We start from the raw sequence: 16,954 nt of genomic DNA, 5'->3' as shown, positions 1-16,954 counted from the left end.
CTATATTACTAACACATTCTTTTTTATGGCCGCAGAGAGTGTTCCATGGTATGGATGTGCTATTATTTTATTTTTCCATAAAATATTTACCTAGTGTTTCAAGGGCACATAAGTTTGCTCCCAATCTTTTTCTGCTTACAATATTGCAGTGACTAGTGTGGACATACATCATTTTACACATGGACAGATACCTCTGGACCATCTGCTTCTGGATATGTATATGACAGAGAAAAAAAATTTTCTTGAAGCTACTGTAATATCAGATGGAAGACTAGTTACACTCCTTAGGAAACCACAAAAGAATAACTGCTCTACCTTTTGGTATTTCTTCAGAGGGGATGGCTTCTCCTTTAGTTGAACCAACAGTATCTGAACTTGTTTTGCGCCACACCATTGAATCATTACCTGAGAGAGACAAGATGTTGGAAGGGTCACAATAGTAACAGCAATTCGTGAAAGGAGAAGACCAGAATCCAATAACTCACTGACTCACTCTGAGTCCTACCTTGTGTAATCTGGCAACCTATGAGCTCCACTTTCAGGGCTATCCTCTGGTGCCACGTCTGGGGGACAACTCGCACATATCTGGCCACAATGGGAGGGATGAAATTGTTCCGCACTGGATCCCGAAAATTAGAGTTGCCCTGAAACACCTGTAGAAACAGGTAACTTTTACCTAAAGATTCTATTAGTTGGTTTTTAGGTCTATCAACCTACTCATACCTGGTTATATGAAACCAAAGCCAGGATTCAATGACTGTTGCATTTTTATAGACACTCTTTTTTTTGTTTTTAATTTTTTATTTTTTGAGGAAGATTAGCCCTGAGGTAACATCTGCTGCCAATCCTCCTCTTTTTGCTGAGGAAGACTGGCCCTGAGCTCACATCCGTGCCCATCTTCCTCTACTTTATATGTGGGACGCCTACCACAGCATGGCTTGCCAAGCAGTGCTTGGGTCCACACCCGGGATCTGAAGTGGTGAACCCCGGGCTGCCAAAGCAGAACGTGCAGACTTAACCTCTGTGCCACCGGACCGGCCCCCAGACACTCTTGATATTGAAGATACAAGGCTTTGCAAACAAAGGCCAAGTTATCTAACTAGGGTGGTGCTGTGAATCTGTTTTCTGGAAACACAATATTTGAATATAATGTTTCAATATAATTGTTGAATATAAATGTTGAATATAATGAATACTGAATATAATGAAAATATTTGGAGGCCTGCTGTCCTACCCAGTTTGTTCCTGCAGAGTCTTTCTTACCTTCTCTCCGTTATTCACAATTCCCTTATAGGTCCTCCACTTGGAGTTGTTGTTTTTGAAGCTCATCACAAAACTCTTAACATAAAAGTTGAAATTTGACTGTGTGGATCCTGCGGTCCTAATCCCTTGTAAGAAAATATTATTTATAGGTCAGTTTAAAAGTATGTTTTATATATACCATGTATTTATAATTTCAAGTTTCTTTTCTTTTGATTTTCTTGTTTGAAATCTCAAATCACTTTACAGGCCAATTTTTCTTATTTCCATCAGAAACCCGATCACAGCTGAGTGTTTTCACCTTGACAATATGCCATAAAAAGCTTTCACCATTAAGGTATCGGCTGTGTAATCTATACATCCATATTTACAACTGCACACAGGTTTGTCCCACAGAGACAACATGACGATCTGTTACTTTTTGTTTTTTAAAGATTGGCACCTGAGCTAACAACTGTTGCCAATCTTCCTTTTTTTTTTCCCCTGCTTTTTTTCCCCAAATCCCGCCCCCCAAGTATATAGTTGTATATATTTTTTTTATTTGTGGGTCCTTCTAGTTGTGGCATGTGGGACGCCGCCTCAGCATGGCTTGATGAGTGGTGCCATGTCGGCCATGTCTGTACCTGTTATTTTCTTTTTCTCTCCCAAATCGATCTCCAGCCACTCTCGTTGTTTGTGGTTCTTGCTGCTGTCTGCCGAAGCCCATGACGGGCCTTGGTCCTGGAGTCGGGCTTGGCCAGGAGACCAATGAACTTGGTCTCCAGTCTCGTTAACCCACTGCCAAGAGGAAGAAGCTCTGATTTGCCTGTCAGGTTCCAAACTCAGGGATCTGGTGCAACCTGGAAAAAAAGGGCAGGGAAATATTTCAGATATGCACACAAAATGAAAGCCCCCCCCAAAAGTGTACCCCCTTCACCTAGAATTATTCAGTTGATTTACTTCCACTGCGATCTTCAATTAACTGTTTAATTACTAGTTTTTTAATGACCCAGACTTGCATTTGACTCGTTTGTACTACAGTGCCTCGAATTTGTTGCTTTCCTTTTTAATAGATCTCATCAAAGTCACATCCCCTATAAGTGACATCTCTTTGTCCCCACTATAGATTTTCCTTTCTAATCTTCTAAACTCGCCCTGATTTGAACAAAGTGCAAGGTGTCTTAAAGGGTTAAAATGCTCAGGTTCTTCTCACTTGGTCAGAGTGGGACTCTGTACCCTTGAAGAGCGGGTACGTCAGCTGACCTGAAAATCAGTAAATTGTACCCAACATCACCTTTAGGAGCTTAACTATACCACGTCCAAGGCAATGTGGAGGTAGCAAATAAAGGCCACACTCCTCTTCCTGGGCAAGGAAGACACACTCATATTATTCTCCTTGAAATATTTGACTTTATGTGAGGGAGAATATTTACACAGAATATATTCCATGACAGAGGGGCTAAAAAGCCTTTATTTTATATACTAATTTTCAATTATTTAATTCAAGATAACCATCAAATCAAACTGCACTATTTAAAAGCTTTTTCTGTTAAAATCTAACATAAAGGAATTTGTCTTAAAATGAATGTCATTTCAAGTTTTCGTTCTTTTTGGCAAAAGTTTGAGAGCTTAGATTATAAAGAAAAATATTATGCTATTAAATTATAAACAAAAATATTTTCTGCTTAATGCTAATTGGGCTTATTGTCCTGTGTGTTTTTAAGTCACAGCATACTTGGTACTATGTGACCTGTGGAAAAAAGAGAAAAAAAATCCTTTAAATATAACATCTGAGGGGTATGGAGGAATAAACTACTACCGAGGATTTTACAAGATGAAACTCTTAAGGAAAGCGTGATCCTTACCATTGGAGGTAAACAGAAATCGCTTGTCTGACAGGGAACCACTGGAACAATAAACACAAACATGAGGAGGTGAGTGGGTTAACTGGACCTTAATGACTGATACAGCGCGATAGCACAGGGCTCAGGGCCTTTCCACGCCTCATGGGACCCTCCCAGCACCCTGGCAAGGCCGCTGCTACTACCTTCATCACTGGTATTTTATAGATCAAGAAACCCAGGTCCATAGAGGGTAAGCAACTTTCCTAAATTCAAGTGACAAATGGCCAGGAGTCTGAGACGTTGCTTTTGAATCAAAATCCTGTGCTGTTCCATCATGCCACACTGTACTGGGAAGGACTGTGCACATATAGTCTCGAGAACAACCTTAAATCCCAGTTAATTAATACACGGTGATGGGGGCAGAAAGGATCACTGCCCTGAATACTCTGCTTCATCGGTCACTATAAAGCGTCACAGTCACTGTCAACAGTCAAGCACCATCAAGAGAAATGAAGAGGCCTGGCCACTTGTAGAAGAAACAGCATGTCATTTGCTAGCTGCCTTCTCTCCAGACTTCTCTATTCCTTCCCTGGGGGTCCTGCCCCCGGAGGCTGGCTCTAGGGACAGTCTTTCTCTCTCCAGTCACACTCCTACCTGCTCCAGCAACCGGCACCAAGCCATGAACCAGCTCCTGCTTCTGGATGACACAGGACAGCTGGAAAAAACTCATAGCTTCTCACTGACCTGGCCAGAACTGACCCTCAGTGCTGCAAGACTGTCTTCCTTCTCATTCGGCCTTGACCCTCAGATCTCTGGACCCTTGCTGTCCCACAGCTTATACTACTCTCAAGGGCAAACTTATCAAATTAGCCTTGTTCTGCAGTGGAGAAGAGTCCTATGGCCCGAGACCATATTTACCTTTTTGTAAGTCCCTCACCAACTCACTGGTGTAAAAATACTCAGAACAAATAGAAAATTTGGAATTCTCAAGATTTTTGGGCATAGTATTTACTATATTAGATACTAGAGGTAAACACACAAAATGGTAGATGTCACTGTTGGGTTCAATTTTTTTTACAGTCTGGGAGCACTGCTCGTTATTTTAAATGTTTGGCTCTGCATTACATATGGCAATAAGGCCAGGGTACCGAACTGTGAAATCCACAGAGAACCCAAAAATAGTCTTGACCAAAGGACGAGCCCCTTCCCATCAAAAAAATTTCTTTTAGAAGTAACAAGTAATCAACCTCTCTCCAGAATAGATTTTCTCTTTCATATTCTTTGTCTACCAGCAGACTGAGATGCCACAAGCCCCAGGACTCCACATAAAGGTTCTATTATAATCTCTGTGTTGAATACAATGCAGGCATCAACTATTTCTCACATGAGAAAACGCAGACCCACTTGGGTCATGGGGCTTGCCTCAGCGGAGCCAGGGTGAGGACCCAGCTCTCCTAAACTTTAAAGAAAGGTGCATATTGTTGCAACTCATACTTAAATTTTTATTAAGATTTATTTAGAGCCTCTCTTTTGGTTTTTCCATTTTCTCCAATGTTCCAGCACTAACTATTACACTTGAAATTTGGCTCAAATAAGCCCAAATAATACCACTGCCACCCTAAGGGCCTATATTGGCTCTCACAGCCATAAAACATTAAAATACTTATTTTGTTGTTGTTGCTGAAAAAGAGAAGTTATGAAGAAGAGGAGAACTTTGGAGCCTGAGAAGAAGACGCCAGGGAGGGCTCTGCTTCTAACAGCTCTCTGGCCTGGCTTTCCTCCGGCATCAGCTGGAATGTTTTTCTATTTCACTCTATTAAACTAATTGAATAGAACCACTTAGAGAATTCTATAGGTAAATGAGCCTCCTCTTTTAAAAATGAAAATGCCCTAGGGAGGTTGGAGTTCTGAGGCATTCACACATTAGGGAGAATGAACTCCATCAGCTTTACAGGAATCGCCTGGCTTCCCAGAGGGCTGTAGAAGTAGTCAAGAACAGTCTGATGTAAACAGAAAGGAAAGGCTTCCCTGCGGATGGCTCCCATCGTCCTCGGTATGAGGTCAGCCCTCTTCCTGATTCCATTCTGGTCTCCTCAAATCAAGGAAGTGACCTGACCCGGGATGAATCCCAGAAGAACCCTCGGTATTTACTTTAGGGACTCGTCCTTCCTCAGCTGCAGTGCTTCCTTCTGTGTTTTTTCCTGAACGCCAAACAATTGTGCGTGGGAACAGAAGTTCAATGACCGCACGCACAGTGGTTCCCCAAGAGCAAAACAGCCCAGATAAAAACAACTGCTCCCTGAAGAGTTGGGAATCGAAATGAGTGGAAGAGACTGTGTTTGCACACAGTTTACTCTTCTCTGCTCGGTACAAATGTCAGGGCAAAACACAGCTAGAAGCAAGAAGGGACCTTTCTATCTCCTCCCACCAAAACAAAAATCAGACAAACTGTTCACAGAACTATAGGGAATGCGGAGCCAAGCTTTTCCTAATCCATGAATGGTTTAGATTTCTGTACTCTTATTTTTGCAGCAAAGCTTAATTTCAAATTATATAAAGTGACTTCATGTGTATTAAGCCCAGTTGATGTGGCAGAAGTAATTGAGAGCATAATGTCTACTTTTACTCAATAGTTTTAATAATTTTTCTTCAAAAGTAAAATAAATTCAAGTTAAACTTTTTACTATCCTATTTTTCTACAAAGAAGCATTCAAACATATACAAACAAAGGCAAGAGATTCCAAAAAACAGATTTAAAGCTAAAGGCCAATTCTTTGTTCCTATCTAGAGATAGCAGTCCCCAACAAATCTAGGCCACAGCCTAATATCTTCCTGAAATAGTGCCTAGTATCAATGGAACAAACCAGAAAAAACATAAAAAGAAATAGATCCTCAAAAATCAAGGTCAAGCTGACATTTAAAGCTTACTGTGTATAAGCAATATGATTTTAATGTTCCAAAGAGTTTGAGGCAAATATATAAGAGAAAAAAATATATGTATATACATACGTGTGTGCATATACGTATCTATAATATATGTGTGCATATGTATATAAAATTTTATTTATATAGAGCACATATGTGTGTACATACATGTGTGAGTAGAGTGTGTGTATAGTATATATACACACACACACTATACACACACAACATATATACACATATACATAAATTTTATTTATTTGAGTAAGGATTTAAGTTTCTAAAGGCATCCTGTTACTAAGCTTTTGGATGTTACACTTTGGCACAAATTTGGGACTAATCTGTCTTTGAATGTTGAGATAATACCAAAAGAACACTTTGGGATCTCTCATAGCTAAAAATCCTATCCGGAAGGGAAAGTAAATGGGAAGGTCATGGCAGGCAGAGAACACCAAAACAGAGAAGTGAGCCTGCATGTCCGAGTGTGCAGCACGCGCCCTGTCCTTGGTGGATGACCGCTTTTTATAGGGTTGCATACAGTATCGTGTGTGTTGCTTGTGAAAGGGTTGGACCGGAACATCCTCTTCAGTTACCCCTAGCCTCGCACCCCTCAAACGCGGAATTGCCAGTGGGAGCTCTGCCTTGACTCTACTGGTGTCCCCTTAAGCCTTGTTCCTGCCTTCCATCAAAACCAAGGCTCGCCTCCTTCATGAAGGAGACCCCACCAACTTCTCCCCCGACTTCAGCCACCGTTCCCAAATCCTCTCTCCTATGAGCCTAGACCAACACCCCCAATCCAGAGATCCCAAAGTTCACTTGTGAGTTCATAAACTGATTCTTTGGAACTTAAAATTCATTTTCTTATAAAAACAACATTATAACTTGGGGTCAGAATCCTTATTTGACCCACAATATCGTTAAACTGAACTACAATACATTTAAATAAAAAGTAGAAGGGGAAGGAAAAAAATGATCACGGGGCTGGCCCCGTGGCATAGTGGTTAAGTTTGGCGTGTTCCGCTTTGGTGGCAGGGTTTGTGGGTTCGGATCCCCAGCATGAATCTATAGCACTTGTCAGCCACGCTGTGGCACCAACCCACATATAAAGTAGAAGAAGACTGGCACACATATTAGCTCAGGGCTAATCTTCCTCAAGAAAAAAAAATTATCTGGGCCGGTCCTGTGGCCGAGTGGTTAAGTTCATGCACCCCACTTCAGCAGCCCAGGGTTTCACGGGTTCGGATCCTGAGCACGGACATAGCACTGCTCATCAAGCCACGCTGAGGCGGCATTCCACATGCCACAACTAGAAGGACCCACAACTAAAAATATACAACTATGTACTAGGGGGCTTTGTGGAGAAAAAGGAAAAAATAAAATCTTTAAAAAAAAAGCAAAGAAAAAAAATTATTGTATAACTTTCTCAAAATGACATTAGAATCGCTATATTTATGCTAACTGACTTGGGAACCTCTCCACCCCACATAATACAATTTTTTTTTTACCAGATAAGACGGTCCACAACCCACTGTGAGAATGGAACAGTAACATATGATCACATTCTGTCTGCTTGCAAGAGGGAACTAGGGTAAAATGGCAGGGGTAGGGGCATCTACACACAGACTAGTGAGAGGTAGAAGAAATGAAAGGCCTACAGCCTCTGTCTTGTGCCATATTCTTGGAACTAAGACTATGTGGCAATTTGTCCAAAAGAACAGAGTTACAATAGGAGGAAGACATTTCGGGGCAGATAGAGAGGGAGAGAGCAAGAGATAAACACAGTGGTTTGAGGAGCCCTTTTCCCTGACTAGGTGTCCACCCAAGGGGAGCATCCTTCTGAACCATTCTAAGCTGCCTGTTTATATGGTGGACATCTGGGCCACAAAGCGGGCCTACATTTAGTTCTAACAGTTCTAGTTTTCCACTCCAAAAGCTGAGGAAACATGAAAGCATTAAAAGCTGAGGTTGAAATGTTTAAAGCAATTGGCATGGTTTTTTCTTATGAAGCTGAAGGAGCAGAGGACACATACCAGAGAAATTAACAACAACCTTAACAAAAGCCAGGTTTTATTCACTTCCCAAACCATTATTCATCATTAAGAGATTGCCTCTGGGGATCTTCTGGGGAGCTCCGTGGTTCTGTCTGGGTTTATTTCAGTCCCCTAGCTCCTTCAGTATCTTCGGTAATATTGGAGACAACCAGTAATTTACTAAAACTGGAAAAACTAAATAAGTTTTATTCTCTCCCACTAAAGCACCTGAGAGTAGGAATACTCCTCTGCCCTGGGACTCCACATTTGTGCCATTTTAATTTACTTGTCAGCATAACCCGTGAGCTTTTTTATTGCTACATTTTTCTTCACATAGACACCATAAATGCTGCTCTAGGCACTCATGCATATTCTTCTCCACTGACAAACCCTTGGTATCACATCCTGCTGTCCTTTCAAAATTGTGAGCTGATTAATTATGCCTTCGGGGTTACCTTCCACTCAAAACAAAAGGAAAAGTACTTACTCCCTTGAGAGCACGCCATTGGCCAGGATTCCTTCATATCGACTCAGCCCTTTGCGCTGATGCACGCTGATCTGACCACCCAGTTCATCTGCAATTATTCCGGCATGGATGGCAGCTTTGCACAATAAAGAGGTCTGAAACACAGCAACATCATCAATCATAGCTTACTCAAGAACACATTTAAAATACAGTGGGAGTTTTCCATTTTGTTATAACTTGTGGTCAGGATCCCTATTTGACCCATGACATTGCTAAACTATGATTCATTTAAATAAGAAGCAGAAGGGGAGAGAAAAAAATTATTGTATAACTATCTCAAAATGACATCAGTGTCCATATTTATGCTGCCTAACTTGGGAACCTATCCACTAGGAAGGTAAGTAGGTAATTTACAGTAGTGGTGGCCCCCCAGTGAATAACACCTCCCATGGCCATGCCTGGTATAGTCACATCCCACACTGACTCTGCACTGGGCCATGGAGCTTGCTTTGTTCTGCTGCAGATAACGTGCCTAGCCAACTGCCATACACATCAGTGAGCCCACCTCAGACCCTCCAGCCCCAGATGACCCACCACATGACTGCAGCCACAGGCGTGATTCCAGGCAAGGGGAGCTTAAGAACCGACCAACTGCTGACTACAAATTCATCAGCAAATAAAATGGCTGTTACTTTCGGTCACTCAGTTTTGGGGTGACTCGTTAAGCAGAAATAGATAACTGATCAGTTTCTTACATTTGGTTTCCCAGATACAAATCCTAAGGATCATTTGAGAAAGTGAATCTTTCATACCACAGCTTCAACATACAATTAATTTAGACATTTAACAAGACATCAAAAACAAAATGGTAATGTTTGCCACAGAACATGACATGGAACAGCAAACTTCATGAAGTTCTTAGAGCGATGATGAGCAACCCAGGGCCCACAGCCTACATCTCATTTCCTGAATCTCCTCTGAGACAGTCAAACAGCTGACACCTTTCAGCCCTCCAAGGCTGCAGGTTGGTGTGACAAACCAAGCAGGAGCACCTGACTAGGTCTAATTAGCAAGTATCTCTGTGATTGGAATTGGCCCATTGGAGAGTGGGGCTGGAAAAAGGACTAGAACTTTCCCATGGGGTGCCCAGGCTCGGAGGTCTCCGTGAGCACAGTACACAGGTGGGAGGGTAATTAGGCAGCCAGCCCAGGACTGAGGGGCTGAGAAGCATCATTTTCTAAACAATGCCCCACTTCTCCATGACGGTTAATGCCAAAAAGAGAAAAGCAGCTCTTGAAATTGTGTCTCAATAACTGGACTTGGGAGTTTGTCTTTGTGTTACTGACAATGTTATTTACCTTATTTTCAAAGGAAAATTCTCATAGATTTAAGCTACAATATTGGGACGATCAATGAAACAATCCATATTTTGTAATTAACGTTGCTGTAATAAAATTGAGAAGTTTCATGATCTTCAATTTAGATTCACATTTCCCAAACTAGATTAGATTTGGCAAAGTGAGTGAGTTTTGCAATGACTACTATCATAGGCAAAAGAAGGGGGCGATTTCCTGACAGAGAAGAAATATGAGACTGCTGAAATACAGATGCAGATACTACCCGTCTTTATTTTGGGGGAAAAAGGAAGAAGAAAATTAGGGGCCAGCCTGGTGGCACAGTGGTTAAGTTCAAGCGTTCTGCTTCAGCGGCCTGGGGTTCCCTGGTTCGGATCCCAGGCACAGACCTACGCACCGCTTATCAAGCCATGCTGTGGGAGGGGTCCCACATGTAAAATAGAGGAAAATTGGCATGGAAGTTAGCTCAGGGCCAATCTTCCTCAGCAAAAAGGGGAGGAATGGTGGTGGATGTTAGCTCAAGGCTAATCTTCCTCAAAAAAAAAAAAAGGAAAAGAAAATTAGAACAGAAAAAGAATGTGCTCTTTAAACCAAACAGGCAGCTTGCATTTTTATTTTTCCTGAACTTTCTTTTCTTAAAAAGCTTTCTCATCCCTGTTTTAGACTCTTGGGGTGCAAAATGGAGGAGCCAATTGTAATGGTAGAGTCCAGAATGTAAACTCAGCAATTTAGCTCATCATCCTAGCTCTGCCTCTACCTCCACTGGGTGTGCTTAAGTCATTTCATTGCTCTGGACCCGGCTTCCCAATTCATCTGTACAATGAAAAGTCTGGCCTGGATGATGTCTAGTCTCTTTTCTAACAAGTCTGTCACCTTGTGATTGTAAAGGGCAGTCTGTGTACCTATTACAGGGTCCATGCAGGCCTGCCTCTCTCTCTTAGCCCCAGGATGAAAAGCAAATTGGTCCAGTGGTCTGCTGGGCAGCTATTCCTACGGTCCTGGGATCATCTGTCTTCCTTGGAATTGGTCTGGGAATGGGATGGCCTTCATCCCGGGAGCCCTGCCCTGTGGAGAGCTCTCACTGGACTCGGCACGTTCCAGGGCTCCTTGTTACCAGAAGACAAGTTCACAGGTCAACAAGCAAGGGGACCTACCAGCCAGCAAATATTCTCCTATCCCACAGAACACAGTATTGAGGAACTCAGTGGTATATACACTTTTTATGGAATTTATTTCATTGCAGCTCACATTTTTCCATAATATTAAGTGCAGGCCATAGGCTACAACTCCAAGAGAATAACCACCAGATCTGGCTCCCATATTATTATGGTAAAATTGTCAGCCCTTCTAGGATTATTTCCTTAAAAAAAAAATCACTTCGCCACCCACCAACTTAAGTAAAATTGATGTTTACTTAAGTTGGGACTTTTTTGGTATCGGTTTACAAAATTTGCATTCATTGAACCTAATTAAAAAAAAATCCCCTTTTGAACAGTGAATTTATACTTTGATTTTCTGGCTATTTTTGAAGTCTAAACTTCACTGAAATGTAAATATAGGAAGGCCACATCACTGGCCTATGTTAATTAGTGAATTGCTTTAAACAAACTCAAACAAAATAATTTAAATGTAATTCTTCAGGAAAGGGAATGCAACAGACAGCTGAGGAGAACACCTGCATGGCTCACAAAATTACAGGTTGACGGCACTAAACATTTCTAAAGTTCACTAAGCCACAAAAGGCGGCCACACAGATCAGCTGAGGTAAGACCAAAACAACTTTCAAAGCAACTAGCAAATCATGCCAGAATTGGAGCATTTTTCTTAAATCTTTTTTAGGAAAAATCAACTTGCACTAAAAAGTACTGACATAGTATTAAAAGGAAATTTTAATAAAAAAGAACAGCCAGGCATTGCTTAACGACAAGGATACATTCTGAGAAACGCATTGTTGCGGGTTTCGTCGTGGTGCGAAGATCACAGAGTGTACTTACACAAACCTAGATGGGAGTGCCCACTGTACACCTAGACTATATGGTACTAATCTTATGGGACCCCTGTTGTATATGCCATCTGTCATTGACCAACAAGTCGTTATGCAACACATGACTGTAAATGTTTTAGAGTGCATTTAATAAGACCCGAATAAAGCACATGTTTAAAATGTTAGTGGAATGATGGTAAAATGTTAAATTATAAAACTATATTCTTCATTCTACCTAGGAATTGTTTCTATGTTGCTACAGTCTTTATAATTACCATATTGATAACATTTTCTTTACAAAAGTAATACATATCCATTACAGAAATGTTGGAAAATATGAAAAAAATAAAATCACTCATATCGCCATTACCCAGAGATAATCCTTCACTGTTATAAGGTAATTCCCTCTGCCTTTTTGGAGTTGTGTACAATAGGCCTGGTTTCTCCCCTTGTCCTCCTAAGCTGGAGGCACACTATATGTACTGTCTTTTTTTATCTTACAATACCTCTTCAACATTTTTTAGGAATGGAGAATTACTGAAATGAGTTAATTAAGCGATATCTTTCACTTAAAAGCAGATGGTACAGGCAGCAGGCTTGGGAGAAGATGCCAAGAGAAAAACGGTGCTGGAGGTTTTTTATTTCTGGTTTCCAGGTGAGGCAGATCTTCAAGAGAGGCCCATCCCACTTAACTGGCATGGTAAGCATACACAAATATGGATGCCTTAATACGTTAGTCAAGCAGACAGAACCATGGACTCTTAGGAATTCAAAAAGGTCTTTAAAGTTCTCCACTTCCTGACAAACCCTCCCTTTCTCCACCCCACAGCACCTTCTCACACATGCACAGGCCATCTCTGACAAATGGTTGTGACATCTGCACTGAACACTTCCAGTAACCAGGGGCTCACTGTTTGCAGAGACATCCTATCCCACTGTGCACTCTTCAGTAGTCCTTCAATGCAGCTAAAACTGGCCTCCCTACACCTTTCATCTGCTGATCCTACTTCTGCCTTTTGGAACAACAGAGAATGAACTCATTCCTTTTCTATTATTGCTCTCTAAGACAACATTATTTCTTCCCTGACAGAGAGCACCGTTCCTTCAACAGCTTCTCTAGTAACTTGTTTTACAGATCCTGTCATCCTGAGGTACAGGATATGCTTTGGTTTTGCAAAGACGCTTCCAGAAAAGACTTGCTAGACCTGAACATACTTCCAACCGCGAAGGCACCATGGAGGACAGACTTTAAGATAAGCCTCCTGATATCTGCCTCCTGGTATTCCCCGCTGTGTAATCCCTTTGGGTGTGGGGAGGAGCTGTGGCTTTCTTCTAAACAACAGAATACGCAGACGTGATGGGATGCCACTCCCATGATAACGTTATGCAAGACTGTAACGTTTCTTGCTAGGAGACTCCCTTGTTAGGCAACTCTTTCTTGCTAGCTTAGAAGAAGCAAGCAGTGACATGGAGAAGACCCACATGGAAAGGAGCTGAGGGCATCCTCCGGCCAAAATCCAGGAAAAACTGAGGCCCTCAGTCCGGCAATCCATGACTAACTGACTGCTGCCAACATCACGTGAGCTTAGAAACAAATTCTTCCCCAATTGAGCCTCAGACGAGACAACACCCCAGCTGACACTTTGGACGCACCCTCGTGAGACCTTGAAGCAGAGAACTTAGCTAAGCCATGCCAAAACTCCCGAGGCTCAGAACATGAGAGATAACACATGGCTGTTCTAAGCCTCTAAGTTTGTGGTAATATTGTCATGTAACAATACATATGTAACACACCCGCAATATCGACATACACAAAAAAGGCACTAATCAGACTTCTTTGAAGAGATTGGTTTTCAAAATACAAAATTTCCCTCCAGATAAAAATCATTCTAAAAGCAAACGGTGTAAAACCAGTCCGTGAGTCAAAGAGGAAACCTGTTGGCCCGCACTTGCAGATCATGTACTCAGATCTACGACGCAGGAAACCATTTACCTGATACATTGAAAAAGACAGCTCTGTCAAGAGGAGCCAAGATAAACAATTAAAGTAAGAAGAGACGATGCTATTTCTCTTCTTGTACATAATTCTTAAGTTTCTTGCATGGGACAGGAAAATAATAAAAAGTTTTTATTGCTGGGGGAGAAACTATACTTCAACTTTTTATTTCTCTTAGTTCATTTCCTAAAGTCATTTAGGGATAGCCTGTGCCAAGTATATTTTCAAACTGAGGGAGTATAAATCATTTTAAATTCAAACAATTTATAGGCCAAATGAATATCCTGTGTCAATCTTCTAAATAAAGACAATGCATGAAAAAGGAAACAGAGCAAAATAACAAAATCTGCTGCTTTCAGAATCAAGTTGCACTAAAAGCAAAAATTAAAGCCAAGTTTTTTTCTCCCTGCTAAAGATGAATTATCAATCTCCTAGAACATGTAGGTTTTCCCCGTTAAGGAAGACACATGTCAATAACTCTTAGAAACTAAGTCCCATCACTACACAGATTTTCACTTTGCTAATAACTTAAGCCAATTCCCATAAACTGTAAACCCAACTATTTTAAGTAATAATGTAAACTTTAGAAAATCAGATATCAGATTTCCAGAATAGAAATCCGTAAATAGTAAGAAATGAAGGATTGTGTATCTGCAGACAGGGCATACACTTCAGAAAAATGACTTCTTGTGAATTTGTTTTTCTCCGCGAACAATGTATATAACCCAGAGCGTCTTGTTAGGCTTAAGAAATTGAGGTGCAAGGAGGGAGGGGAATAACATATAAGAGTAGGGCAGATGGCTTCACTGGCCCCAGACACAACGTCACTATTCTGTGACGTGAATGCTCATGTCCTTGGCTATATTACATGAACCAATTAGAGCATTAAAATAAAAATATAAATTATAACAAAAAGGACGACCTCTTAAAAAAAAGGGATGGAATTATACTTCGGTGTTGAAAAGGATTTTGTTTACTGTTTCATTTACAGTCAGCTTAACTGGAAATGCTAAAAATAGGAATGAATGCATGAGTAATTTTGATTTTTATACTTATTATTTCATTTATTTATTCCCAGAAAAGAGAGAATCGTGCATCTAGCTACAGAGTTTTTTATACCTTATTTGACTATACTTTGTAATGCATTTAGGCAGAGCCATAAGCACTTACTCTTTTTAATTTCCTTCCTGCCATAAAATTTACCTTCAATTACTTACATCTCTATATCCATCCACCACATTCCCAGAAATGTCTCCTGCTATGTCTCTACAACCAGCTGGGCAGAATTTGCTGGAAAAAGAAAATAAAGAATTTATATTTTATTAAATTACACTTCAATTAAAAAGTATTAAATTATACTTAAAATTATTTTCCCTCCTCCATAGAACATGAGGGAGGGAATATCTTGCTTAACGACAAATCAGAAACTTGATTTGTGAAAATATAGATTAATCTAAAATGTAGTAATCTGAAGGCAAGTTTTACATAGTAATTATTTCTTTTATATAAGGATTCATTATAAACTCTATCAAACAATAAGCTAATGCACCTTAATTGATTCTAAGATGTCCAAGAAATATTTTTAAGAAAAAACGAAAGTTTCTAAACACTATATATAGCATTATCTTGTTTTATGAAAAGATATGTTTAAAATATATAAAATAACAACTTATGTTTTCTATGGATAAAAAGAAGGAAGAACAGCTCTGGATTTTCTCCAAGAATAGAATTTTGAGGAACTTTCACTTTCTGTCTTAACTGTAATATCTCGATTCACTCTATTAGTACTACCCAATAGGAACGTAATGGAAGCCACAAATGTAAATTTAAATGTTCTAGTAGCTATATTAAAACAGTAAAAAGAAACAGGAAAAACTAATATTAATAATATATTCTATTTAATCCAAAATATTCAAATTGTATTATTTCCATAAGTAATAAACAGAAAAAATTATCAATGAGATGTTTCCAGTCTTTTCCCTTTTGTACTCAGTATTCAAAATCTGCAGTATATTTTATACTTACAGCACATCTCAATTTGGACTAGCCATATTTTAAGTACTTAATAGCCACACATGGCTAATAACAAACAGTGATGGTCTACCTTCATTATAAATTACTTTTGTAATCAGAAAAAAAGGTGTATATATATTTTCCAGTTTTACTGAGGTATAATCGACAAGTAAAATTGTAAGATATTGAAAGTGTTCATTGTGATGATTTGATATATGTTGCCCATCTAGTTAATTGACACATCCATTATCCTAAATATTTTTACATATCAAAATATGTATTTATATACACTTATACACTTATATAAATACATACACATATTTATATAAATTTATACATATTTTTTGGTGAGAAAATTTAACTTCTACTCTCTTAGCAAATTTCATTATAGTGCTATCAGCTATAGTCATTACGTTACACACTAGATCCTCAGACCTCATTCATCTTATAGCTGAAAGTTTGTACCCTTTTACCAACCTCTCCCTATTTCCCCTACCCCTCACCCTCTGGCAACTACTTTTCTACTTTCTGTTTCTGTGAGTTTGACTTTAAAAGGTGTATTTTAAAATTAGGATTCCATGTACTTAATAGTTATTTTTCAAGCAAACTTCCAGAATCATGTCATGGCAATATGGTATGGTTGAAGAAGCTTAGAGCAGAGTGACGCAGGCACTGGAACTATCTAGTTAGCTGTACGACCCTGAATATTGCATATAATCCCCCTTAAATTCAGTTTCCTCATCTGTAGTGCCTTAAAGCGTCAACATATCAATAGATTTTCAGGGACAGCTCTATGTCTATGAAAAACATGCAAAAGGAAAGTCAAACTATTCTAAGAACATTGACAACTTTGAAGATGAATGCCACATGCCCTTCTCTCTATATATACCACATTGCAGTAATATTTACTTGGTTTGTTTAAAAAGAATTCACCAGCCCAAACTGAATCCGAAACAGCTGTTGCTTTTATTTCATTTCCTCTGTTTCCTCCTGCTAACTTAGCAAATTAGATGTGTAACACCATCTAATTATCAAAACTACCCAAATAAATGCTTCATAATTCTTTCCCATTGTCATTATGGAGGCCAGCATTGCAGCAACAATC

At 39.8% G+C, this 16,954-nt stretch overlaps 1 protein-coding gene across 1 annotated transcript in view; it reads right to left on the bottom strand.

Moving 5' to 3' along the window:
• The window catches only part of DCBLD1 (discoidin, CUB and LCCL domain containing 1), a 63,317-nt gene that overhangs the window by 7,560 nt on the left and 38,803 nt on the right, over nt 1–16,954 (bottom strand). The window contains exons 5-11 of the mRNA XM_044757226.2: nt 15,054–15,126; nt 8,523–8,656; nt 3,105–3,145; nt 1,884–2,099; nt 1,264–1,388; nt 506–653; nt 316–405 (exon numbers count right to left, since the gene is read on the bottom strand). Of these exons, the coding sequence (XP_044613161.2) occupies nt 316–405; nt 506–653; nt 1,264–1,388; nt 1,884–2,099; nt 3,105–3,145; nt 8,523–8,656; nt 15,054–15,126 (827 nt within the window). The remainder of the gene's footprint in view (nt 1–315; nt 406–505; nt 654–1,263; nt 1,389–1,883; nt 2,100–3,104; nt 3,146–8,522; nt 8,657–15,053; nt 15,127–16,954) is intronic.

This window comes from Equus asinus, chromosome 24 (assembly GCF_041296235.1).
Source record: "Equus asinus isolate D_3611 breed Donkey chromosome 24, EquAss-T2T_v2, whole genome shotgun sequence".
Classification (NCBI taxonomy): Eukaryota; Metazoa; Chordata; class Mammalia; order Perissodactyla; family Equidae; genus Equus; species Equus asinus.
Note: the sequence above shows the minus strand (reverse complement) of the source record. Positions and strands in the feature narration are given on the sequence as shown.